This window comes from Artemia sp. Qi Xiang Cuo, chromosome 8 (genome assembly GCF_049724085.1).
Source record: "Artemia sp. Qi Xiang Cuo chromosome 8, ASM4972408v1, whole genome shotgun sequence".
NCBI lineage: Eukaryota > Metazoa > Arthropoda > Branchiopoda > Anostraca > Artemiidae > Artemia > Artemia sp. Qi Xiang Cuo.
In genome coordinates, this window is record NC_142801.1 from 25,640,911 (window position 1) to 25,667,746 (window position 26,836).

At 40.3% G+C, this 26,836-nt stretch overlaps 1 protein-coding gene across 1 annotated transcript in view; it reads right to left on the reverse strand.

Annotated features, from left to right (window-relative positions):
* The window catches only part of LOC148949275 (unc-112-related protein-like), a 50,127-nt gene extending 34,320 nt beyond the window's left edge, over window positions 1-15,807 (reverse strand). Inside the window, 1 exon segment of the mRNA XM_089092667.1 lies at window positions 15,739-15,807. Coding sequence (XP_088948793.1) covers window positions 15,739-15,807 — 69 coding nt within the window.
* Window positions 15,808-26,836: the final 11,029 nt, after the last annotated feature.

The following is a 26,836-nucleotide window of genomic DNA, read 5'->3' on the forward strand; positions in this document are numbered from 1 at the left end:
CTCCCATCACTTTCGACTATTAAAAAGGACACTGTCCCTTTGAATTTCCAATCGAATGATCATTCTTTGAAGTTTTTATGACAACGCCTTCTATAAAAACCTTATATGCCCCAAGGGCATAAGTTAAAACCCTTGCCCTGAGGGTTGTGGGAGATTGTCCTCCTCAAAAACATGTTTTCTGTCTGAAACTCAACTACGCTAAACAAAATGGCTATCTCAAAATTTTGATTGGATGTATTTGGGGGAATAATGGGCGTGGGGGGGCTAGTTGCCCTCCAATCACTTTCGACTATTAAAAAGGGCACTATCCCTTTGAATTTCCAATCGCACGAGCCTTTTTTGAAGTTTCTACGACAATACCTTCTATAAAAAACCTTATATGCACCCAGGGCATATCTTTAAACCCTTGCCCTGAAGGTTATGGGGGAGTTTCCTCCTCAAAACATATTTTCTATCTGGAAATCAACTACACTGAACAAAATGGCTATCTCAAAATTTTGATTGGATGTGTTTGGGGAAATGATGGGCGTGGGTGGGGGCTAGCTACATTCCAATCACTTTGGACTATTAAAAAGGGCACTAGCCCTTTAATTTTCAATCGAATGAGCCTGTTTTGAAGTTTTTACGACAAGGACTTCTATAAAAACCTTATATACCCCAAGGGCATAACTTAAAACCCTTGCCCTGAGGGTTGTGGGGGAGTGTCCTCCTCAAAAAAGTACTTTCTATCTGGAAATCAACTACGCTGAACAAAATGGCTATCTCAAAGTTGTTATTGGATGTGTTTAGGGAAATGATGGGCATGGGGGGGGGCTAGCTGCCATCCAATCAATATCGACTATTAAAAAGGGCACTATCCTTTTGAATTACCAATCGAATGAGCCTTTTTTTAAGTTTCTAAGACAACGCCGTCTATATAAAATGTATATACCCCAAGGGCATAACTTAATACCCTTGCCGTGAGGGTTGTGGGGGAAGGTTCTCCTCAAAAATATTTTCTATCTGGAAATTAACTACGCTGAACAAAATGGCTATCTAAAATTTTGATTGGATGTGTTTGGGGAAATGATGGGCGTGGGGGTGGAGGGGGGGCTAGTTGCACTTCAATCACTTTTGACTATTAAAAAGGGCACTAGCCCTTTAATTTCCAATAGAATGAGCCTGTTTTGAAGTTTCTACGACAACGACTTCAATAAAAACCTTATATGCCCCCAGGACATAACTTTACCCTGAGGTTTACCCTGAGGTTTTAACCTTACCCTGAGGGTTGTGGGGGAGTGTCTTCCTCAAAAATATGTTTTGTATCTGGAAATCAACTACGGTGAACAAAATGGCTATCTCAAAATTTTGATTTGATGTGTTTGGAGGAATGATGGGCTTGGGGGGGGTCTAGATGTCCTCCAATCATTTTTTGACTATGAAAAAGGGGACTAGAACTCTCGATTTCAGATCGAATGAGTCCCCTTTGAAGTTTTTACGACGACCCCTTCCATATGAATTGCCTCTAGGAAAAAATTAAATAAATAATAAAACATTGGAGCCGTGGGGCCTTTATTATGCCCCCAGGGCATAACTTAAACCCTTGCCCTAAGGGTTTTGGGAGATCTCCTCCTCAAAAACAGGTTTTCTATCTGAAAATCAACTGCGCTGAAAAAAATGGGTATGGGGGGGGGGGGTTGGGGGCTAGTTGCCCTCCAATCACTTTCGACTATTAAAAAGGGCACTATCCCTTTGAATTTCCAATCGAATGAGCCTTTTTTGAGGTTTCTACGACAACTATTCCTTTGAATTTCCAATCGAATTAGCCTTTCTTGATCTTTCCACGGCAACGCCTTCTATAAAAACAATATATGCCCACAGGGCATAATTTAAAACCCTTGCCCTGAGGATTGTAGGGGATTGTCCTCCTCAGAAACATATTTTCTATCAGGAAATCAACTTCGCTGAACAAAATAGCTATCTCAAAATTTTGATTGGATGTGTTTGGCGGAATGATGGGCGTGGGGGGGGGGCTAGTTGCCCTCCAATCACTTTCGACTATTAAAAAGGGCACTATTCCTTTGAATTTCAAATCGAATGAGCCTGTCTTGAAGTTTCTACGACAACGCCTTCTATAAAAACCTTATATGCCCCCAGGGCATAACTTAAAACCCTTGCCCTGAGGGTTGTGGGGAGTGTCTTCCTCAAAAATATATTTTCTATCTTGAAATCAACTACGCTGAACAAAATGGCTATCTCAAAATTTTTATTGGATGTGTTTAGGGGAATAATGGGCCGGGGGGGGGGGAGGGGGCTAGTTGCCCTCTAAGAACTTTTGACTATTAAAAAGGGCACTAGCTTTTTGAATTTCCAATCCAATGAGCCTTTTTTGAAGTTTCTACGACAACGCCTTCTATAAAAACCTTATAAGCCCGAAGGGCATATCTTAAAACCATTGCCCTGAAGGTTTTGGGGGAGTGTCCTCCTCAAAAACATATTTTCTATCTGGAAATCAACTATGCCTAACAAAATGGCTATCACAAAATTTTGATTGGATGTGTTTGGAGAAATGATGGGCGTGCCATTGGGGCTTATATGCCCCCAGGGTATATCTTAAAACCCTTGCCCTGATGGTTGTGGGAGATTTTCCTCCTCAAAACATATTTTCTATCTGGAAATCAACTACGCTGAACAAAATGGCTATCTCAAAATTTCGATTGGCGGTGTTTGGGGGAATGATGGGCGTGGGGGGGGGCTAGTTGCCCTCCAATCACTTTCGACTATTAAAAAGGGCACTAGCCCTTTGAATTTCCAATCAAATGAGCCTTTTTTGAAGTTTTTACAACAACGCCTTCTATAAAAACCTTATATACCCCCAGGGCACAGGTTGTGGGGGAGTGTCCTCTTTAAAAATATATTTTCTATCTGGAAATCAACTACGCCGAACAAAATGGCTATCTCAAAATTTTGATTGGATGTGTTTGGGGAAATGATTGGCGTGGCGGGGGGGGGGCTAGTTGCACTCCAATCACTGTCGACTATTAAAAATGGCACTAGCCCTTTAATTTCCAATCGATTGAGCCTGTTTTGAAGTTCCTACGACAACGCTTTCTATAAAAACCTTATAGGCCCACAGGGCATCACTTAAAGCCCTTGCCCTGAGGATTGTGGGGGAGTGTCCTCCTCAAAAATATATTTTGTATCTGGAAATCAACTACGCTGAACAAAATGGCTATATCAAAATTTTTATTGGATGTGTTTGGGGAATTGATGGGCGTGGGGGGGGGGGCTAGTTGCCCTCCGAACACTTTCGACTATTAAAAAGGGCACTATCCCTTTGAATTTCCAATCGGTTGAGCCTTTTTTGAAGTTTATATGGCAATACCTTCTATAAAAACCTTATAAGCCCCAAGGGCATATCTTAAAACCATTGCCCTGAAGGTTGTGGGGGATTGTCCTCCTCAAAAACATGTTTTCTATCTGGAAATCAACTACGCCTAACGAAATGGCTATCGCAAAATTTTGATTGGATGTGTTTGGAGAAATGATGGGCGTGGGGGGGCCTAGTTGCACTCCAATCACTTTCGACTATTAAAAAGGGTACTAGCCCTTTAATTTCCAATCGAATGAGCCATTCTTGAAGTTTCTACGACACTGCCTTCTAAAAAAAACCTTATATGCCCCCAGGGCATAAATTAAAACCCTTGCCCTGAGGGTTGTGGGGGATTGTCCTCCTCAAAAACATGTTTTCTATCAGGAAATCAATTACGCTGGACAAAATCGCTATCTCAGAATTTTGATTGCATGTGTTTGGGGGAATGATGGGCGTAGGGGGGGGGCTAGTTGCCCTACCATCACTTTCGACTATTAAAAAGGGCACTGTCCCTTTGAATTTCCAATCGAATGAGCCTTTTTTGAAGTTTCTATGACAACGCCCCTCTATAAAAACCTTATATGCCCCAAGGGCATAACTTAAAACCCTTGCCCTGAGGGTTGTGGGGGATTGTCTTCCTCAAAAACATTTTTTCTATCTGAAAATCAACTACACTGAACAAAATGGCCATCTCAAAATTTTGATTGGATGTATTTGGGGGAATGATGGGCGTAGGGAGGGGGGGGGGCTAGTTACCCTTCAATCACTTTCGACCATTAAAAAGGGCAGTAGCCCTTTAATTTCCAATGGAATGAGCCTGTTTTGAAGTTCCTACGACAACGCTTTCTATAAAAACCTTATAGGCCCACAGGGCATCACTTAAAGCCCTTGCCCTGAGGATTGTGGGGGAGTGTCCTCCTCAAAAATATATTTTGTATCTGGAAATCAACTACGCTGAACAAAATGGCTATATCAAAATTTTGATTGCATGTTTTTGGGGAAATGATTGGCGTGGGGGGGGGGGCTAGTTGCATTCCAATCACTTTCGACTATTAAAAATGGCACTAGCCCTTTAATTTCCAATCGATTAAGCGTGTTTTGAAGTTCCTACGACAACGCTTTCTATAAAAACCTTATAGGCCCACAGGGCATCACTTAAAGCCCTTGCCCTGAGGATTGTGGGGGAGTGTCCTCCTCAAAAATATATTTTGTATCTGGAAATCAACTACGCTGAACAAAATGGCTATATCAAAATTTTTATTGGATGTGTTTGGGGAATTGATGGGCGTGGGGGGGGGCTAGTTGCCCTCCGAACACTTTCGACTATTAAAAAGGGCACTATCCCTTTGAATTTCCAATCTGTTGAGCCTTTTTTGAAGTTTATATGGCAATGCCTTCTATAAAAACCTTATAAGCCCCAAGGGCATATCTTAAAACCATTGCCCTGAAGGTTGTGGGGGATTGTCCTCCTCAAAAACATGTTTTCTATCTGGAAATCAACTACGCCTAACAAAATGGCTATCGCAAAATTTTGATTGGATGTGTTTGGAGAAATGATGGGCGTGGGGGGGGGCCTAGGTGCACTCCAATCACTTTCGACTATTAAAAAGGGTACTAGCCCTTTAATTTCCAATCGAATGAGCCATTTTTGAAGTTTCTACGACAATGCCTTCTATAAAAACCTTATATGCCTCCAGGGCATAAATTAAAACCCTTGCCCTGAGGGTTGTGGGGGAGTGTCCTCCTCAAAAACATATTTTCTGTCTGGAAATCAACTCTACGGAACCACCGCGCCAGCTACCACGAGGTAGGGTATGTAGGGGGGGATGGTATGGGCGTGGGGGGGCTAGTGCCTCTCTAATCATATTTAACTCTTAAAATGCGTAGTATCCCTTTGAATTTTAAATTGAATGAGCCTTTTTTGAAGTTTCTACGACAACGCTTTCTATAAAAACCTTATAGGCCCACAGGGCATCACTTAAAGCCCTTGCCCTGAGGATTGTGGGGGAGTGTCCTCCTCAAAAATATATTTTGTATCTGGAAATCAACTACGCTGAACAAAATGGCTATATCAAAATTTTGATTGCATGTTTTTGGGGAAATGATTGGCGTGGGGGGGGGCTAGTTGCATTCCAATCACTTTCGACTATTAAAAATGGCACTAGCCCTTTAATTTCCAATCGATTGAGCGTGTTTTGAAGTTCCTACGACAACGCTTTCTATAAAAACCTTATAGGCCCACAGGGCATCACTTAAAGCCCTTGCCCTGAGGATTGTGGGGGAGTGTCATCCTCAAAAATATATTTTGTATCTGGAAATCAACTACGCTGAACAAAATGGCTATATCAAAATTTTTATTGGATGTGTTTGGGGAAATGATGGGCGTGGGGGGGGGCTAGTTGCCCTCCGAACACTTTCGACTATTAAAAAGGGCACTATCCCTTTGAATTTCCAATCGGTTGAGCCTTTTTTGAAGTTTATATGGCAATGCCTTCTATAAAAACCTTATAAGCCCCAAGGGCATAACTTAAAACCATTGCCCTGAAGGTTGTGGGGGATTGTCCTCCTCAAAAACATGTTTTCTATCTGGAAATCAACTACGCCTAACAAAATGGCTATCGCAAAATTTTGATTGGATGTGTTTGGAGAAATAATGGGCGTGGGGGGGCCTAGATGCACTCCAATCACTTTCGACTATTAAAAAGGGTACTAGCCCTTTAATTTCCAATCGAATGAGCCATTCTTGAAGTTTCTACGACACTGCCTTCTAAAAAAAACCTTATAAGCCCCCAGGGCATAAATTAAAACCATTGCCCTGAAGGTTGTGGGGGATTGTCCTCCTCAAAAACATATTTTCTATCAGGAAATCAATTACGCTGGACAAAATCGCTATCTCAGAATTTTGATTGCATGTGTTTGGGGGAATGATGGGCGTGGGGGGGGGCTAGTTGCCCTACCATCACTTTCGACTATTAAAAAGGGCACTGTCCCTTTGAATTTCCAATCGAATGAGCCTTTTTTGGAGTTTCTATGACAACGCCTTCAATAAAAACCTTATATGCCCCCAGGGCATAACTTAAGACCCTTTCCCTGAGGGTTGCGGGGGAGTGTCCTCCTAAAAAAAATTTTTTCTATCTGAAAATCAACTACACTGTACCTATCTCAAATTATGGGGTCGATGGGATTGGGGAAATGATGGGCGTGGGGGGGGGCTAGTTGCCCTCCAATCACTTTCGACTATTAAAAAGGGCACTATCCCTTTCAATTTCCAATCGCACAAGCCTTTTTTGAAGTTTCTACGACAACATGTTCTATAAAAAACCTTATATGCCCCCAGGGCATATCTTAAAACCCTTGCACTGAAGGTTGTGGGAGAGTTTCCTCCTCAAAACATACTTTCAATCTGGAAATCAACTAGGCTGAGCAAAATTACTATCTCAAAATTTAAATTGGATGTTTTTGGGGGAATGATAGGCGTGGGGGGCCTAGTTGCATTCTAATCACTTTCGACTATTAAAAAGGGCACTATCCCTTTGAATTTCCAGTCAAATGAGCCTTTTTGAAGTTTCTACGACAACGCCTTCTATAAGAACCTTATATGCCCCCAGGGCGTAACTTAAAACCCTTGCCCTGAGGATTGTGGGGGATTGTCCTCCTCAAAAACATGTTTTCTATCTGAAAATCAACTACGCTGAACAAAATGGCTATCTCAAAATTTGGATTGGATGTGTTTGGGGGAATGATGGGCGTGAGGGGGGCCTAGTTGCCCTCCAATCACTTTCGACTATTAAAAAGGGCACTATTCCTTTGAATTTCCAATCGAATGAGCCTTTTTTGAAGTTTTTACGACAACGCCTTCTATAAAAACCTTATATGCCCCCAGGGCATATCTTAAAACCCTTGCACTGAAGGTTGTGGGAGAGTTTCCTCCTCAAAACATACTTTCAATCTGGAAATCAACTAGGCTGAGCAAAATTACTATCTCAAAATTTAAATTGGATGTTTTTGGGGGAATGATAGGCGTGGGGGGCCTAGTTGCCCTCTAATCACTTTCGACTATTAAAAAGGGCACTATCCCTTTGAATTTCCAATCGAATGAGCCTTTTTTGAAGTTTCTAAGACAACGCCTTCTATAATAACCTTATATGCCCCCAGGGCGTGACTTAAAATCCTTGCCCTGAGGATTGTGGGGGATTGTCCTCCTCAAAAACATGTTTTCTATCTGAAAATCAACTACGCTGAACAAAATGGCTATCTCAAAATTTTGATTGGATGTGTCTGGGGGAATGATGGGCGTGGGGGGGGCCTAGTTGCCCTCCTATCACTTTCGACTATTAAAAACGGCACTATTCCTTTGAATTTCGAATCGAATGAGCCTGTTTTGAAGTTTTTACAACAACGCCTTCTATACAAAACCTTATATTCCCACTGGGTATAAGTTAAAACCCTTGACCTGAGGGTTTTGGGGGAATGTCCTCCTAAAAAATATTTTTTCTATCTGCAAATAAAATATCCTGAACAAATTGGCTATCTCAAAATTTTTATTGGATGTGTATTGGGGAATGTTGGGCTGGGGGGGGGCGGGGGCTAGTTGTCCTCCAATAACTTTCGAAAATTAAAAAGGGCACTAGCTTTTTGAATTTTCAATCGAATGAGCCTTTTTTGAAGTTTCTACGACAACGCCTTCTATAAGAATCTTATATGCCCCCAGGGCATAAATTAAAACCCTTGCCCTGAGGGTTGTGGGGGATTGTCCTCCTCAAAAACATGTTTTCTATGGGAAAATCAGCTACGCCTAGCAAAATGGCTCTCTCAAAATTTTGTTTGAATTCGTATGGTGGAATGGTGGGCGTGGGGGGGGGGGCTAGTTGCCCTCCAATCACTTTCGACTATTAAAAAGGGCACTATCCCTTTGAATTTCCAATCGGTTGAGCCTTTTTTGAAGTTTCTACAGCAGTGCCTTCTATAAAACCTTATAAGCCCGAAGGGCATATCTTAAAACCATTGCCCTGAAGGTTTTGGGGGAGTGTCCTCCTCAAAAGCATATTTTCTATCTGGAAATCAACTACGCCTAACAAAATGGCTATCACAAAATTTTGATTGGATGTGTTTGGAGAAATGATGGGCGTGCCATGGGGGCTTATATGCCCCCAGGGTATATCTTAAAACCCTTGCCCTGATGGTTGTGGGAGATTTTCCTCCTCAAAACATATTTTCTATTTGGAAATAAACTACGCTGAACAAAATGTCTATCTACAAATTGTGATTGGCTGTGTTTGGGGGAATTATGGGTGTGGGGGAGGGGGACTAATTGCCCTCCAATCAATTTCGATTATTAAAAAGGGCACTAGCCCTTTGAATTTACAATCGAATGAGCCTTTTTTGAAGTTTCTACAACAACGCCTTCTAAAAACACCTTATATGCCCCCAGGGCATGACTTAAAACCCTTGCCCTGAGGATTTTGGGGGATTTTCCTCCTCAAAAACATGTTGTCTATCTGAAAATCAACTACGCTGAACAAAATGGCTATCTCAAAATTTTGATTGGATATAATTGGGGGAATGATGGGCGCGGGGGGCCCTTGTTGCCCTCTAATCATTTTCGACTATTAAAAAGGGCACTAGCCTTTTAAATTCCCAATCAAATAAGCCCGTTTTGAAGTGTTTGTAACAACACCTTCTATAAGAACCTTATATGCCCCCAGTGCATAACTTAAAACCCTTACCCTGAGGGTTGTGGAGGATTATCCTCCTCAAAAATATATTTTCTATCTGGAAATCAACTACGCTGAACAAAATGGCTATCTCAAAATTTTTATTGGATGTGTTTGGGGAAATGATTGGCGTGGCGGGGGGGGGGCTAGTTGCAGTCCAATCACTTTCGACTATTAAAAAGGGCACTAGCCCTTTAATTTCCAATCGATTGAGCCTGTTTTGAAGTTCCTACGACAACGCTTTCTATAAAAACCTTATAGGCCCACAGGGCATCACTTAAAGCCCTTGCCCTGAGGATTGTGGGGGAGTGTCCTCCTCAAAAATATATTTTGTATCTGGAAATCAACTACGCTGAACAAAATGGCTATAACAAAATTTTATTGGATGTGTTTGGGGAAATGATGGGCGTGGGGGGGGGGGGGCTAGTTGCCCTCCGAACAGTTTCGACTATTAAAAAGGGCACTATCCCTTTGAATTTCCAATCGGTTGAGCCTTTTTTGAAGTTTATATGGCAATGCCTTCTATAAAAACCTTATAAGCCCCAAGGGCATATCTTAAAACCATTGCCCTGAAGGTTGTGGGGGATTGTCCTCCTCACAAACATGTTTTCTATCTGGAAATCAACTACGCCTAACAAAATGGCTATCTCAAAATTTTGATTGGATGTGTTTGGAGAAATAATGGGCGTGGGGGGGGCCTAGTTGCACTCCAATCACTTTCGACTATTAAAAAGGGTACTAGCCCTTTAATTTCCAATCGAATGAGCCATTCTTGAAGTTTCTACGACACTGCCTTCTAAAAAAAACCTTATATGCCCCCAGGGCATAAATTAACACCCTTGCCCTGAGGGTTGTGGGGGATTGTGCTCCTCACAAACATATTTTCTATCAGGAAATCAATTACGCTGTACAAAATCGCTATCTCAGAATTTTGATAGCATGTGTTTGGGGGAATGATGGGCGTGGGGGGGGGGCTAGTTGCCCTCCAATCACTTTCGACTATTAAAAAGGGCACTGTCCCTTTGAATTTCCAATCGAATGAGCCTTTTTTGAAGTTTCTATGACAACGCCCCTCTATAAAAACCTTATATGCCCCAAGGTCATAACTTAAAACCCTTGCCCTGAGGGTTGTGGGGGATTGTCCTCCTCAAAAACATGTTTTCTATCTGAAAATCAACTACACTGAACAAAATGGTTATCTCAAAATTTTGATTGGATGTGTTTTGGGGAATAATGGGCGTGGGGGGGGGGGAGGGGGCTAGTTGTCCTCCAATAACTTTCGAAAATTAAAAAGGGCACTAGCTTTTTGAATTTTCAATCGAAAGAGCCTTTTTTGAAGTTTCTACGACAACCCCTTGTATAAAAACCTTATAATTCCCGAGGGCATAAATAAAAACACTTGCACCGTGGGTACTGGGGGAGTGTACTCCTGAAAAAAAATTTTTCTATCAGGAAATCAGCTACGCTTAACAAAATAGCTATCTAAAAATTTTGATTGGATGTGTTTGGGGAGATGATGGGCGTGGGGGGGCGCGAGTTGCATTCCAATCACTTTCGACTATTAAAAAGGGCACTAGCCCTTTAATTTCCAATCGAATGAGCCCGTTTTGAAGTTTCTATGACAACGCCTTCTATAAAAACCTTATATGCCCACAGGGCATAACTTAAAGCCCTTGCCCTGAGGGTTTTGGGGGAGTTTCCTCCTCAAAAATATATTTTGTATCTGGAAATCAGCTACGCTGAATAAAATGACTATATAAACATTTTTATTGGATGTTTTTGGGGAAATGATGGGCGTGGGGGTGGGGGGGGGCTAGTTGCATTCCAATCACTTTCGACTATCAAAAAAGGCACTAGCCCTTCAATTTCCATACGAATCAGCATATTTTGAAGTTTTTACGACAACACCTTCTATAAGAACCTTATATGCCCACAGGGCATAACTCAAAACCCTTGCCCTGAGGGTTGTGGGGGAGTGTCCTCCTCAAAAATATATTTTGTATCTGAAAATCAACTACGCTGAACAAAATGGCTATATCTAAATTTTGATTGGATGTGTTTGGGGGAATAATGGGCGTGGGTGGGGGCTAGTTGCCCTTCAATCACTTTCGACTATTAAAAAGGGTCCTAGAACTCTCGATTTCAAATCGAATGAGCCCCCTTTGAAGTTTCTACGACGACCCCTTCCATATGAAGTGCCTCTGGGGAAAAAAAAAAATAATAAAACATTGGAGCCGTATGGCCTTTACTATAGGCAACGCTACAGCGTTGCCTCTGACACTGAGAACTGCTTAAAAGAAGTCTTTGTCGGAATGTCTGCTTTGTCTGTTCGTTTTTATCTAGTTGCTGTAATTTACATTCGTTTGATTTTTATTTTTCATAATTATTTTGAACATTTTTGTTTTTCATCAGTTTGTTTTCTTTCGTCTATTGATCGTTTGTTATTTTTTTGTCGATCGTTTTATTCACTGGCTGAAATTGAGCTCGTCTTTTACTCTTTTGTCTTTTACGCTCGTCAAATTACTTTGTCGTTTGTTAAATTATTAAAATATTAAATTATTTTGTTTTTTTTAGATTTTACCCATTAGATGAGAACTACAGTCGCTAGATTTTTTCTTTTTCTTTATAAGCGTTTTGTTCTTTATTTACATCGTAAGAGAAGACGTGGAAAGTTTTTTTTTTTAGCACGAAGACACCCCATAGCCTGATGTTGGGGTTCCACCCCTGTTTCTTTTCCTTTCAGATAAATGACCTGTTTTTGTTCTAATTACATTTGCTTATATTGGCCTATAGTATAATTTTAATGATAATTTAAAAATCTCGTTGCTAAGTTATAGTTGTGTTGCAATAAGTAAGCTTTGAAGTAAGTTCTATTTTTGTACTTCCTGGTTGGAGTCATTGAATAATAGGGCTGGGAAGAGAGAATTGGTTTTGAATAAGGATTGAGATGATTGGCTGGGCCAAGTGAAGGTCCACCCCTATTAACAGTTGCTGTACCTATTATTATTATTTTTGATTTAATCTGCGTTTAGACCCCTTCCGGGGAGTTATATTTTTGTGTTATTATTGTGACCGTTTGGAAGAGTACAAGTAGGGTATCTTTCACAAACTATGCACTAGTATCCATAACCCTGGCAGGGTAGGAATATAGCTACGAGGAATCTGCATTATTATACTGACAGGGGGGTTTTTACCTCCAAGGAGATAGTTAGAGATTTTCTAACCGTAACCCAAGGCGGGTACATTTGGCTTTATAAAGTGGCCATTTGATAACTTGATCGCGTTATCATACCCTGGGACAGGGTATACTGTAAATAGGGTAGTACCAAACCCGATATTTGCAGAACCGGTGTGGTAGACTCGGGTATCACATTATAATTTGGGGCCGAAGCTTTCCCCTCCAATCAGTGGTGACACCCGTATATTACCACTCCAGTGGCGTTGTGGACTACCGGTATGACACTGGTGGCTAAATACGACGAACATTGGTGTCAGCGGTAAATACCACGAACATTGGTGGCAGCCAGAAAAGGTCCTATCAGTAAACCTGATAGTAAAAGAATTCCGCGTTTTCGAAGAGACTAGTTGAGTTAGCCTACATAGTGATAGTAGCCTATTGTGGTTACATATAAAGAGAAAAAAAATACGGAATCAATTAATAGAATTATGAAGATCTATTATGGGCTGTGCCTTGTTAGATCGTAATTGGGAAATTTACGAATCAATATATCGCGCACCTAATTAGTGTGCAAAAATCTAAGGGTAATTGACACGCAGCAATTTTTCGCGAGAAACCGAAAGTTACATGGATAAGAGAATTTTCATTTAGACTGAAGAGGTAATTTGAAGTTAACGAAATTTTGAAATTATGTCGGACAGAGATGAGATTAACTCAAGACCAAGAAGGGCGAGTGAAGCCCTTAGAAAAAGTAGGAAAATAGAAAGAAAGGCTAATACGGAGGTCTTTAAGAGAGAGCACGGAGAATATGAGGGAAAAATGTAGGCTGAGAAAGATGAAATTAGAAACAATAGAAAAGAGGACGAAAGGGCTAGAGTAGCCTATAAAGAAAGAGACAATACGGTTAGAGAACGAACAGATTCAGAAAATGAATTAAGATGAAATAATGACAGACAGAATCAAAGCATTCCGAGTAGAAGGAGCAGTGTTGAATCGAGATCCAGCAGGAGCTCGCGAAAAAGCACTCAAATAGATATGAAGCAACAGCTATTAAATTTCATGGAGAAAGATGGATTAGCCAGAGAACGAAAAGAGGAGGAAGATAGAAAAGAAAGAGAGAAAGAGAGGATAGCCAGAGAACGAAAGGAAGAGGCAGATAGGGAGGATAGAAGAGAACTAATGCAAATAATTGCAGGGAAAAACTATCAAACGTATAACAGAACCGCATGCGGTAGAAGCCAGGAAAAATATACAACTTCGCTGACTACGGGGAAGGTGGACTGGCCCATAAAACAAATTGGGAGGCTGTGCCACCCTGTCAGAAAAACGAAATACTTGATAATCGTGTTCAAAATGTTCATAATCCACAAAAATGGGAAGCGGAAGTTAACAGACCGCATAATATAGAAAATAAGACGCGCGAAAATGATTTTTCAGGAAAATTTGCAGATAATAGAAAACTTGAGAACACTTTTAATGAATATGAGACGCTAGCAAGTCCAGGCCAAAATGAAGCGCTGATTGTACCAGAGAAAAATGAGACGAAATTTATTGTACGCGCTTTTCCTCGCAAAGTTAGGGAAATTTTAGTACAATATAAAAAACCAAATGTTGGAATTCAGTTCCCATTTGATGACGAAATATTTGTTTCTGCGGTAAAAGTAAAGAGAAGTAAAAGAGAGAAAAGAGATATTAAACGGAGCTACAATGAAGTAATGCAGTCAAAGATATGCGGAGTATATAATAATTTCCAAAATATGTGACTGTAGGGCCAAAAGTGGCGACTTCAGGCCTATGTCCCATCCACCACCCCCTCCCTAGTCAAAATTAACACACGTAGCTATGTTATACTACTTTCGACTCATGATCAGTCAGAGATTATATAAGATTGGAGAAAAACATTAAGAGGTTAATCATCAAAATTGATAAAAGATCAAGGAAAGAATCCTCTTAATTAATAGACACTAAGTTAACAATTATAGAATGACAATTTCACGCTAAAATTGGTAAATCTGAGGCTAAAGCTGCAACTTAAAAGCAAAAATCCATGTAAATAAGTCACGTATTTCCTATATCGTTCACCTTTCAATACATTTTTTAAAGTAATGTAATACCCCCTGAATTTTGGAAAATGTCTCGTACGTGTCTGCAGATGACAAATACCGTTTTGAGTGTTCTTTTTTGTTCTCGGTTAATCACGTACACATACAAAAAAACCATATATGGTCGTCCATTAAAGGACGACCCAAACGCCATCCATGCTCCTCTAATCTGTATATTGTTGAAATAAATTGCTATGTCAAGGAATTTACGTGTTAATAATTTCGACAAGGGTTCTTTATAAGTGAGCTACGAAACACGAGCATTATTTATTGCATTGGGCCTATCAATGTGAAACAGTTTTCACAGTGTGACACAGAAATTGCTCAAACAGTTTTCAAACCAATTGCTCAAACAGTTTTCACAGTGTGAAGCAGAGGATAACAGTTTTGACATTGTCTCCCTCGAAGTTAAAATAGACTTGGATAATAGCGTCTAAAAAGTTTTCATTTTTTTTATGTTAAAGCGATAAAATAAACTGAAAAAGCGAGTGCTTGAAAAGAAGTAAAACTTCAATATACTACAAGGTAATTTTATACATTCATATGTTTTTATATTATGATGGGAGATAAAAAAAAATGGAAAACGAACACAAAAAACAGGCTAATTATAAAAACTATTTTAGAAATTGTACAAAAAAAAACGGGGCAACACCGTTTCATTACAGGGTTTGTAATACTTCTTTGTAACTTGGAAATGTCACTTTACAAGGAAGATGGATTCAACATTGTTCCATTTGGAAGAAGAAAAGAGTGTTTAATTTGTGCATGTGTTGTTAATATTTGAGCAACTTGTAGTTAGACCTCAGACGCTAAAAATATAATTGCAACTGCGCCCATATATTTTTTCTTCGGGTTCTAAAATTACAGAATAGCTTTCTACCTTTTCCCTCTATAATTATGTAAGAACGATAACATTAAGGTCGTATACAGGGAGGAGGAGTCAGGCTTGACCCACTCACACCCAAAATTTTTGTTCGACTAGTAAAAACGTAACAAAACCCATATAAACAAATTTGTTATGCGTTTTTGAACTTTTTTTAGTCCCTCCCCCCTAAACAAAAATACTGGATACCCTCTGGGATAATACTATTGCTTAAACCCAATAAGAATTGAAGCTTTACGATCAATATTCTAAATGCTTCTAATAAATAAATATATATTTTAACATAATAAATAATTAAAAATAAATGCAACAAATATTAAATGTATACAAATTGGACTGTCTGGTAGTTCCGCCTGCTGTAGTCGAAATGATGAAGGAAAAATATGATAAAATTAGTTGAGTTTTTTCTTATTATTATTATATTTTTTTTTATTATTTGTTATTGGGGCTATAGCAGCGGAAACGGGAAAGATTGTCATTGTTGAATTGGTTTTTGTTTTGCCGCTTGCCGAAATGAGTGATTTGTTTTCCAGATATGTTTCACTTTCCATTTTTCTGTGTTTCTTGTGGTAATCCATGTTTGTTTACATCAGTTTTTTGTTGCAGTTTCAATGAAGTTCATTCGGGTGTGTGCATTTCTCACGGCTCTCCGCTTTGCTCCAAGATGCGACCACATTTTCCAGAGAGTTTTGGGTAAGTTTTGAGTTCCTTGTCTTCATCCCCGAGGTCCACTACCTTGCCAGCAGCTCAAAAAAAAGTTAGAACAGTTAGAAAAGTCGTTCTTAAATTTGGAAGAAATTTTTGATAGAGTATTTAGTAATGAAAATGATTGTTCTCTTTTTAGTGAAACTGAATTTCCTTGAAGTAAATATATTCAGTTAATGAGTATGCCCCAGGGATGCTCTGAATCTCAGCTCAGTATAGTTCAACTCAACTGCCAAGGATTATGTTCTTCACTGACAAATGTAATGACCATGTGCCGACAAATACAACCTGACGTTCTTGGACTGTGGGAAACATTCCTGTCGAGGCAGACTGACATCCTGGTAGATATCCCCGGGTATACATCGAAATTTGTGCATAGAAAAGAGTCAGCACGAGGAGGATTGGCAATCCACACAAAGAGGAAATACCCAGTCTGTGTTAATGGCAAACTGATTCGAAAAATAGAAGGTATTTTTGAGTAACTTTTTCTTGATATGCCCCTTCCTTCACAACAGAAGGTAATCGTTGGAGAAATTTACCGATCACCGTCAGGTTCTGTATCTTCGTTTATGGAATATTTATTGTAAACACTCTAAATGTTTGAAAAACAGAATTATGATGTGGTCATCATAGGTGATTTCAACGTCAACCTAGCCTATCCCCTAACTAATACCGCTAATGAACTTCTCACTCTTATGTCTGGATCTAATCTTTAACCGTCGACAACTATCCCAACGAGAGTAACTGAGAGTACTCATTCACTAATAGACAATGTTTTCTCTACTCTACCTCCACTCTAGGCTTCAGTAATCATCAGTGACATGTCGGACCACTTCCCCTTATGTACCGTTTTCGAAACATCAAAGGCAACAAGGTCATTTTCAAAAACTAGAGATGATATTCCGGTTGTAGATCTAAGTTAAGAAAAATTACGGTTACTTAACGAGGAATTGGAAAAAACGACCTGGGATAGAATTATGGAGAAAGAAGATTTGAATGAAGGATTTGAAATTTTTCACAGTACATCTACAACACTATATGAGGCTTCTTGTTTTAAAGAAAAAATAAAGAAACGCGAAGAAAAAACGCACCAATTTGCCCGTGGGTTACAGAAAGTTTACTCAGGAGCATCAATAAAAAGAATGATCTTTGGGTGGAATACCGTAATCTACCAAATGTAACTAGCCTGCGGAGTTATGAAATTTATAAGAAATACCTATGGTCAGTTCTCAGAAAAGCCAAAAGGGATTACTTTAATCAAAGGCTAGCCGAAAGTGGGAAGGATGGAAGGAAGGTATGGAAGATAGTCAATTCAGTGTAACGACCGAATAACCAACATCATGAACTACCATCCAAAATTACGGTTGCTGGAGAAACCTTGACTGAACCAGCACAAGTTGCAAAAACTCTTTGTACCTTCTTCGCCAAAATTGGAGAAAAAACGGCTAACACAGTGCTACCCCCCAGAAAATCCTACAGGAACTTTTTGGGCCCAGCGTGTGTCCAGTCGATGGCACTCATTCCTGTAACTTCAACGGACGTTTCGATGATAGTCAAGGGCTTGAGGGGAGCATCCACCTCTGGATTTGACCGCGTCCATACTAAAGTGTTGAAAGCAGTATTGCCGTCCGTACTACTACCTTTAACACATTTGGTAAACCTCTCCTTGGAGACGGGAGTGTTTCCATTACTTCTCAAGAAGGCAAGAATAGTTCCCCTCCACAAAGGTGGCCCTCAGGACGACCCGTCTAACTTTCGACCCATCTCTATTCTTCCGGTGTTTTCCAAAGTGTTCGAAAAACCTATGAAGATCCAACTTTACTCTTTTCTGGAAGCTAAGGGATTCCTTAAACAACGCCAATTTCAATTCAGACCCAGACACTCGACTGAAAATGCTCTGGCATCACTAAGCCTATTCATTAATAAACCACTTGACCTGGGACTTGTGCCATCGGCTATTTTGCTTGACATAAAAAACTCGTTTGACAGTATGGATCATGGGATTCTATTAGGTAAAATAGAGCACATTGGAGTTAGAGGAGAGGCTCTACGATGCTTCCGGTCTTACCTTAGTAGCTAACGTGTTTATATAGGAGAAGATCGGCTGAATGACACCGTTGTCAATTTCGGTGTGCTGCAAGGCTCAATCTTAGGCCCACTGTTATTCCTGGTTCATGTGAATGACCTAAGTCGCGTTCTGAACCCTAACTCCAGGACTTCACGGTGCTGCAAGTTATGTTGTGACCCAGAAATTTTGAGCAACGATGATGAATCGGATGAACTTGTGGCGTTCACGGATGACACTACAATGGTCTCCTGTGACACCGACATGTCAGCGCTCCAGAGTAAACTTGAGGTCATCTTAGAAGAAACTTACATTTGGATGGATGCCAATCGATTTGTAATAAATGTTGACAAATCTTGCGTTCTATTCTTCTCAAGGATTGGACCTCTTCGTCCAGAGGTATCGGGAATAACGACTTCTCGAGGAATGATCAGACGACCAAAAACTGGCTATGCCAGGTACCTAGGTGTACTCCTTGACGAAAACTTGTCCTTCTTACATCACATCAGCGCTGTGGAACAAAAGCTCTCCCGTAATCTTGGGATTATCAGGAAATTGAAACACCCATTCTCTCAAAAACCCCTTCGTCTACTTATTAATGGACTCAAGAAGCCTTATCTACAGTATTTTGCGTCAATTCGGCAGTCAATATATACATCCCACCTGAAATAGCTTGATTCAATCCACAAACATGCCCTGAAAATAATCGGAATTATGGACGATTTCCTTTCCCGTGAATCACTTTATCATTTATCGTGCTCAGTTATTGTTTTCGAATTTTTCTCCGGATTACTTCCATCAGCATTCCACAGTCTATTCCAGTTGGTATCGGAACAGCATCCTAGGAACATGAGATCTGCCTCAAACCTTCTGGTGAGAAGAACACCTACAGTACGGTCGGATTTTGCACCGGATGTGGCGTGCGCGAAAGTTTGCAACATGCTTCCACAAGAGCTGAGATGTAGGAGCTCCCTTGGGTCTTTTAAAAATAGTTTGAAAAAATATTTTATTGAATTTCAATAAATAGAGTTTATTAATAATTGAGATTTTTTTTAATTCTTATCATTATTATCTCGTTTTTTTTGTTATATTTATTGATTATTATTTTATAAGGTTACGGTAACTGTGCTTTTGGGGAGGAAGGGGGAATCTCTTTGATAGTGAATTGTATGGATGAGGGATGTGGTTGTGTTGAGGAATAAAGCGAGAGTCATAAAGCGTGATTAGGAGGAATCGTTATTTTTTTAAGGGACTCAACGTGCGTTTTTTGGCATAGAGAAGTTTATTTATGTGTATTTATTTCTATTTGTTTTAATTAAACCCGATTGAATCTGAAAAAAAATCTGGAGGTAATCTTAACGCCCATGTTGGAAGCCGCGAGACAGACTGCGAAAGACCTTTTGGAAGATTTGGATGGGACAAGAGGTGCGAGTGGGGAAGGAGGCTCTAAGAATTTGCCCAACAGTATAATCTTGTATTGGGGAACACGTTGTTTGAACACAAACCATCCCAGAGGATCACCTGGCACTCTCGAGATGGAAGAGCCTAATCCCAGGTTGATTACTTGCTAATACCCTCCCGATGGCGAAGCTCTATACAGAACTGTAGAGTCTACCGTGGAGCCGAAACAGGAGCGAAGAATGGCTCCGATCATATGCTGCTAAAAGCTTCCCTAACCATAAAGCTCGTCTCCGGGAAACGAACGCAACCTCCTCCAAGATACGATGTAGCACGTCTTCGTGATAGAGCAGTCGCAGAAGAGTTCCGCTTGCAATTATCTAATCTTTTTGACATCTTGTCCGCGGACGACGATAACGAACCAACCACCATATATTTAGAAGACGAATGGAGGAAGATCAGAGACACCATAACAGACTCCTCTAAAAAAAAAGTCCTTAGCAGGCTAAATCAGAAGAGAAAGAAGTGGATCTCAGAAGACACCATCAAGCTATTAAACCAGAAACAACAGACCGGAAATACCAAGTCCACTGTGTTCAAGACACTGAGAAAACAATCCATTAAATCCGCCCGCCACGACCGACAACGCTACTGAGACCACGTGGCAGCAGATATGCAGAAGGCTGCTAGTCATTCAGATACCAGAAAGCTTTACCAACTACTAAAAGAAGCAACTGGGAAAAGTAATGAGTTCTCAACTGAAGTGAGAGGTGAAGATGGAACTCTTCTGTCAAGAAAAAGATGACATAATCGTAAAGATGGCAATACCACTTCCAGAAGCTGCTGAACCCCAGTCGCAACATCCCTCCCACTCAAACAATAGCGCCTCTGCACTCCAGCGAAGAAACCCTAACCTTAACTCACTACCACCAAGTCAACAAGCCCCAGAGAGCAACGTCATTGTTCACCAATACAAGAGATCAAAGAGGCAATCAAGAAGCTGAGGAATCACAAGGCGCCAGGCACAGATTCTATCCCGGGAGAAGTCTACAAAGTTGCTCCTATTCTCGCTGAGAAACTACAGAAGCTCATTTGCTCAATCTGGTCTCAGGAACGGTTTCCCCAGGAATGGCAAGACTCAGTTATACTGCCTGTCTTCAACAAAGGCGACCGCACTGAATACAAAAATCACAGAGGGATCTTACTTATGAGCACTGCGGCAAAGATCTTTGCAATGATTTTGCGTAACCGATTCCGCAAAGTCCACAACGAAAGAACCCAGCCAAACCAATCTGGTTTCTGAGCTGGCATGGGCTGTATTGACCAACTCTTGGCCTTGAGACAGATTTTTGAACATCCAGCCAAGCATCAACAAATCACACTCGCTGTCTTCATTGACTTCATTACGGCCTTCGATTCAGTCATCCGGCGAGAAATTTGGATGGCAATGGATGATGACTGTGTCAAACCAAAGATCATACAACAAATTCAGGCTTACTTTCAACACACAAGAGCTTCCATCAAGGTGAACGGAGAACACTATTCAATTTTGTTGTCGATTGGGTAATGAAAAAAAACAATGCTAATCTTCAGAGGATTTGAGGTTAGCCCTGATTTCAGTACCACTGACCTGGATTATGCCATGATGTCGCTCTTCTTGGAAAGTCCGTTGACGAAGCCCAGAAAATGCGTCTGAAAGTCTCCGAAGTTGCTACCCCAGTGGGGCTCAAGATTAATATTGACAAGACTAAAGCTATGTCTAACACCCTGAATATCAACTTTACCCCTATAACCCTTAACCATAGGCAGATTGAAGTAGTCAATAAATTCAAGTATCTCGGATCATACATTAACATTAACGGCGGATGTAGTGAACAAATCCAATGCCGCATTGCATCAGCTTCCGCTGTCTTTCTACAGCTGTGGAAGCCGCTATGGCAAAGGAAGGAAATCCACCAGAAAACAAAAATTCTTATTTACAATGCCCTAGTCCGGTCAGTCTTACTGTACGGCTGTGAGACGTGGCCCTTAAAAGTCACCGAGGAGCATGCCCTCAACACTTTTGAACAAACATGCCTGAGGAGCATATTGGGTTACGACTCAGCGACCGAATCCCAAATACGATCATCCGCCGACGATGTGACCAGAAGTATGACATCACGTCTATCATTCGACGTCGCCACCTGTCCGGTTTCGGCTATGTTTGCTGAAGACAAGCCGAGACTTTCACAAATCAAAGCTTACGCTGCAAACCAGCACCTTATTGGAGGAAACGAGATGGAGGACAAGCCAAATTTGGCTTAAGACAGTCAAATCTGAACTCGAGCCCATTGGTGGATTCCGGAGACATGGTCGCAGATGGCACCTTTCATGGCTTGAAATTATCGCCCCATTAACTCAAGACCCTAACCTGTGGAATTCAACAATCTGCCACATCCTGTCGCCAGGGAGAGCTACATAGCTTGTGTCCTGATCCAAGTACAAGTAAGTCAGATAGAGTTTTAATTCGATATTTTGAATTCCGCACAGTAGTTGATCAAGCCCGGAAAAAAAAATGTTTGAGCGTCATATGTATTTTACTAAAAGAAGATCACTTTAAAAATTGCCTGATGATTCTCAAACTTTTGTTCAACTATTAATATTTTAATCAAAATAGGAAAAACAGTCTGCGTTATTCTGGCAATAGCCTCACTGTTACCTAGAAGTAATTACTATTAGACTGAAATCAAGGTCAGTCTTCACTTTACTAAAATTTCTCGTATGCTGACCAATGGTCTGTGTTGCGCAGGTACCCACCTCCTGATTCAATACCTTCAGCCGGGAGTGCAATACGTGGTAGGGGGAAAATCATCCGACGCTTCCCGTCAGTCATGAATCACAATATGCTGGTTGGCTAGCCCGCCATTTTACCACTTCCGGTCTCGGATCAACTTTACTCTAAGTAATTGAAGATTTTCATGATGATTTGTCAATGTGATTCCTCATTCATTGTACTATTTGTTTATTACAGATTTGTTTTTTCACTCATGAATTTTGTCTGTGCGTTTTTCGATTTGTTTTAGGTTTCATTTCTTCATTATTGGTGATCTATACTTGCCATTAGTATGACTGCTTGCATTAGTTAGTATCTGCTCATTTCAAGTTTTAAAACCACTCCTTTTTTATCGTACAAAAAAACAACAACAAATAAACTAAAAGCATATAGCTTAAGAAAAGAGACAGTTAAACGATAGAACTTACCTAATTCTTTGCAGAGAGTAACAACAGCATTAAACGTTTTAACGGAACAGTCTACACGACAATCAATAGAACTGAGGTCCGGCAGTTGAATTTTCAACATTTTATACATTGACGTGAACCATAGGATTGCATCAGCTTGAACTCCATACTGATCTAATGTTGACCTGGTGCGAGATAACCACATATTCTTCTCTGGCCACCAAAGTGCGTGATCTGACCAATTAATTCCCATTTCTAGAAATAAATATTTTAAAAAGAAGTGACAATCAGCGTTTCTAATCTTCCTTGTTAGTATTCTAGATGAATGTTTTGAATTTCTTCGAAACTGACAACTGAATAATCAGAGATATTATAATACCAACACCACACCGTCAATTAAATACATCAGCATATAACGGAAATCCAGCACAACTGTGACAGTTCTATTAGTCCTGATAATTCAAGCCCAAGTGAGTGTAAAAATTGAAGGCTCTACATGGCCAGAATTTTCACAGTAGATCAGCGTAAAAAGGAGTTCTTCACACCAAGAATCAATACAGCCACATTTTTCCGCCAGAATTTATATTCCTCGTTAAGGTCTCCTTGGTTCAGTCTTCTTACTCTGAAAATGTTATGTTGGTTAGAGAAAAACTATGTTTGGCTCATTTTTGGGTTTTAAAAATAAATACAACTCATTATTTTTTCAAAATATGTTTTCCTCTTAGGCTTTTTTGGCCCAGAATACATGCCTAGTAAGTTACTAGCCAATCGAGCAAAACCAAATTCGGGCTTATTTTCGGTGTCACGAATCAGTACAACAATTTATTTCTATAGCTTTTATCTCATTTGGGCTCCCTTTCTCTCTGTCTGGATGTCATGTAGGCCTAAGTCAATCAGAAAAAACAGAACTTGCTGGCCCCATTGCTGTTGTCGCACATAATACAACCAATCTTCCAAATATTTTTGCTTCCATTACATCCAACCTTGCCCTACCTAAATAACCAATAAGTAATGAGCCTATTAAAGACAAAAAAAAAATTAGGCACAGTTTGGGGCTCCACAAACTGAACTAACCGAAATTTGTTTAAAATTTATTTTCTGCATAGCGCCTAGCTAAGAAATATTCAAATGTTATTTTCAAACTGATTGAAGAGATGCAAGCCCTCCCCCTCCCCTATAAACATTTTTAACTTAATTCCTCAAGCGCCCCTAAAGATAATTCAGATACGTTAGTTTGATGTCGGGATACGCATAGTTTCTTCCGGTCTACATTGCTGCTTCACCGGCAATATATTTTTCGCTCTTTACGCTAAAGTTTGACTCTTTTTCACAACTCTACTTTTCAAACCAATAAAAACTTTAGCTTAACGAGTGAAGGGTTGAGGAGGGGACATCCAATTTGATATACGGAAGTGTATGTTCCTTTTAGTTTTAATGTCGCTCCTTACTTTCAATTAAAAAAAAAATTAACAGCAAGAGGATATGACATCAGGCTATTAGCTTCCGACATCGCTATAACTTCCGACAGAGCATGGTATCGTGGCCTACTAAAGAAACTTTACGCTTAAGTTTCAACAGATCTTTGTTAAAAGTAACAGAGCTCCACTACTCTTTTTGATCGTTCACTACGAGTTGTTCTTGACGATGCACTTCCCACGAATATCCAATAAAGACAGGCGTATCCCAGGGTAGTATCTTGGGACCTTCGCTTTTCGTTCTCTACATAAATGACATGGGAGACAATATTGCAAGCCCTGTGCATCACTTTGCCGAAGATACCACGAAACACGGAGCCATCCCAAAACCCGATGATCCAACACAAAGCCTCCCTGCCCCTAAAGATAAACTTTTTGAAAACTGAAAAGTGCTCTGATATACGCATGATCAAGTTCAATTGTTCATCCACGGAGCTGATGATTTCCCGATCGAATGTGCCTCTCAAACACCCCAACTCCATTTTTTCATAGATCTCTCTTGGACAATCCACCTCAGTCGGGTGAAACCTCCTGAATAAGAAAGCTGGGGAGCACTCTTTGGTCCTTTGATCTAAGAAAAGTTACATATTTAATCGAATATAATAGTTTTATAAAACTTTGGGCAAAGCAACAACAAAGTCAACGAAGGTGATGAAAGCAGAAAAATTAGGAACGATTCAATGAAGTAATGTTGATTAAAGTAAAGTGATTCAAATTTGTGGTAACTGCCACACCATAGTTTACCTCAGTTACTATAATATCACACTTTAGAACTCATCAAATAACATTAATTGGTACCTAGAAAAAGTATTTTTAGCTACTCAGATAATATCGATTTCTCCTTTGCTTAGTATCTTCCATGTAAAAAAAAGGATACATTGGAATCACTTTCAAATGGAAATTAAATTATAAACATACCAAACTTAAAACAAACAGAAAGCAATACAAACAGGAGCTTGGCTTCAATTTCGATAAATAACAGTTCAAATATGGATAAATCCTTTTATTAGCCAGTGCAAATGCCGATACAGTCTATCTATCCAACTCCAATAAGATAAAATTGAGCGGATCGAAAAATTCAAGTACCTAGGATCTCTGATCGTCGGCAACGGAAGCAACTCAAACGAAGTCCACACTCGAATGGCATCCGCGGCAAAACTGATTGCCCAGCCCAGATCTTTTCTATGGCAGAAGCGTCAAATTCAGCTGTAAACAAAGATCCGTATCTACAAGGCATTCGTCAGATCGGTCATCCTATGTGGATGTAAGTCTTGGACGCTGAAAGCATTGTAGGTACAAGATCTGAAAGTTTCTGACCATTCTTTCCTTAGAAAGATCCTCGGCGTCAGAAAAACTGACAGAATGACCAATGCAGATCACCATCGATCATGCTTCCAGAACCTTGACAGCAGGTCAGTTATCAATATACACCGTCTGTGTTGAGCACATCCAACGCCAACCACCTGAGGCCCGGACCAAAGGAAGCCCTTCATTGCCAGCCTCTTCCCAGCCGGACAAAACACCAAGGGGGACAACACAAAACGCAGCTTTCTCTCTGTCTGCATGTCATGTAGGCCTAAATCAATCAGAAAAAACAGAACTTACTGGCCCCATTGCTGTTGTCGCGCATAATACAAACAATCTTCCAAATATTTTTGCTTCCATTACGGCCAACCTTGCCCTACCTAAATGACCAATAAGTAACGAGCCTATCAAAGACAAAGAAAAAAATTAGGCACAGTTTGGGGCTCCACAAACTGACCTAACCAAAATTTGTTTAAAATTTATTTTCTGCATAGCGCCTAGCTAAGAAATGTACAAATGTTATTTCCAAACTGATTGAAGAGATGCAAGCCCTCCCCCTCCCCTATAAACATTTTTAACTTAATTCCTCAAGCTCCCCTAAAGATAATTAAGATACGTTAGCTTGATGCCTGGATACACATAGTTTCTTCCGGTCTATATTGCTGCTTCACCGGCAATAGATTTTTCGCTCTTTACGCTAAAGTTTGACTCTTTTTCACAACTCTACTTTTTAAATCAATAAAAAACTTTAGCTTAACAAGCAAAGCAATGAGGAGGGAACAGCCCCTTTGATATACGGAAGTTTATGTTCCTTTTAGTTTTAATGTCGCTCCTTACTTTCAATTAAACGAAACTTTTAACAGAAAGAGGATATGACATCAGGCTATTAGCTTTCGACATCGCTAAAACTTTCGACAGAGCATGGCATTGTGGCCTACTAAAGAAACTTCACGCTTAAGCTTCAACAGATCTTTGTTAAAAGTAACAGAGCTCCACTACTCTTTTTGATCGTTCACTACGGGTTGTTCTTGACGACACACTTCCCACGAATATCCAATAAAGACAGGCGTATCCCAGGGTAGTATCTTGGGACCTTCGCTTTTCGTTCTCTACATAAATGACATGGGAGACAACCTTGCAAGCCCAGTACATCACATTACCGAAGATACCACGAAACACGGAGCCATCCCAAAACCCGATGATCCAACACAAAGCCTCCCTGCCCCTAAAGATAAACTTTTTGAAAACTGAAAAGTGCTCTGATGTACGCATGATCAAGTTCAATTGTTCATCTACGGAGCTGATGATCTCCCGATCGAATGTGCCATTCAAACACCCCAGCTCCATTTTTTCATAGATCTCTCTTGGACAATCCACCTCAGTCGGGTTAAAACTCCTGAATAAGAAAGCTAGGTAGCACTCTTTGATCCTTTGATCTAA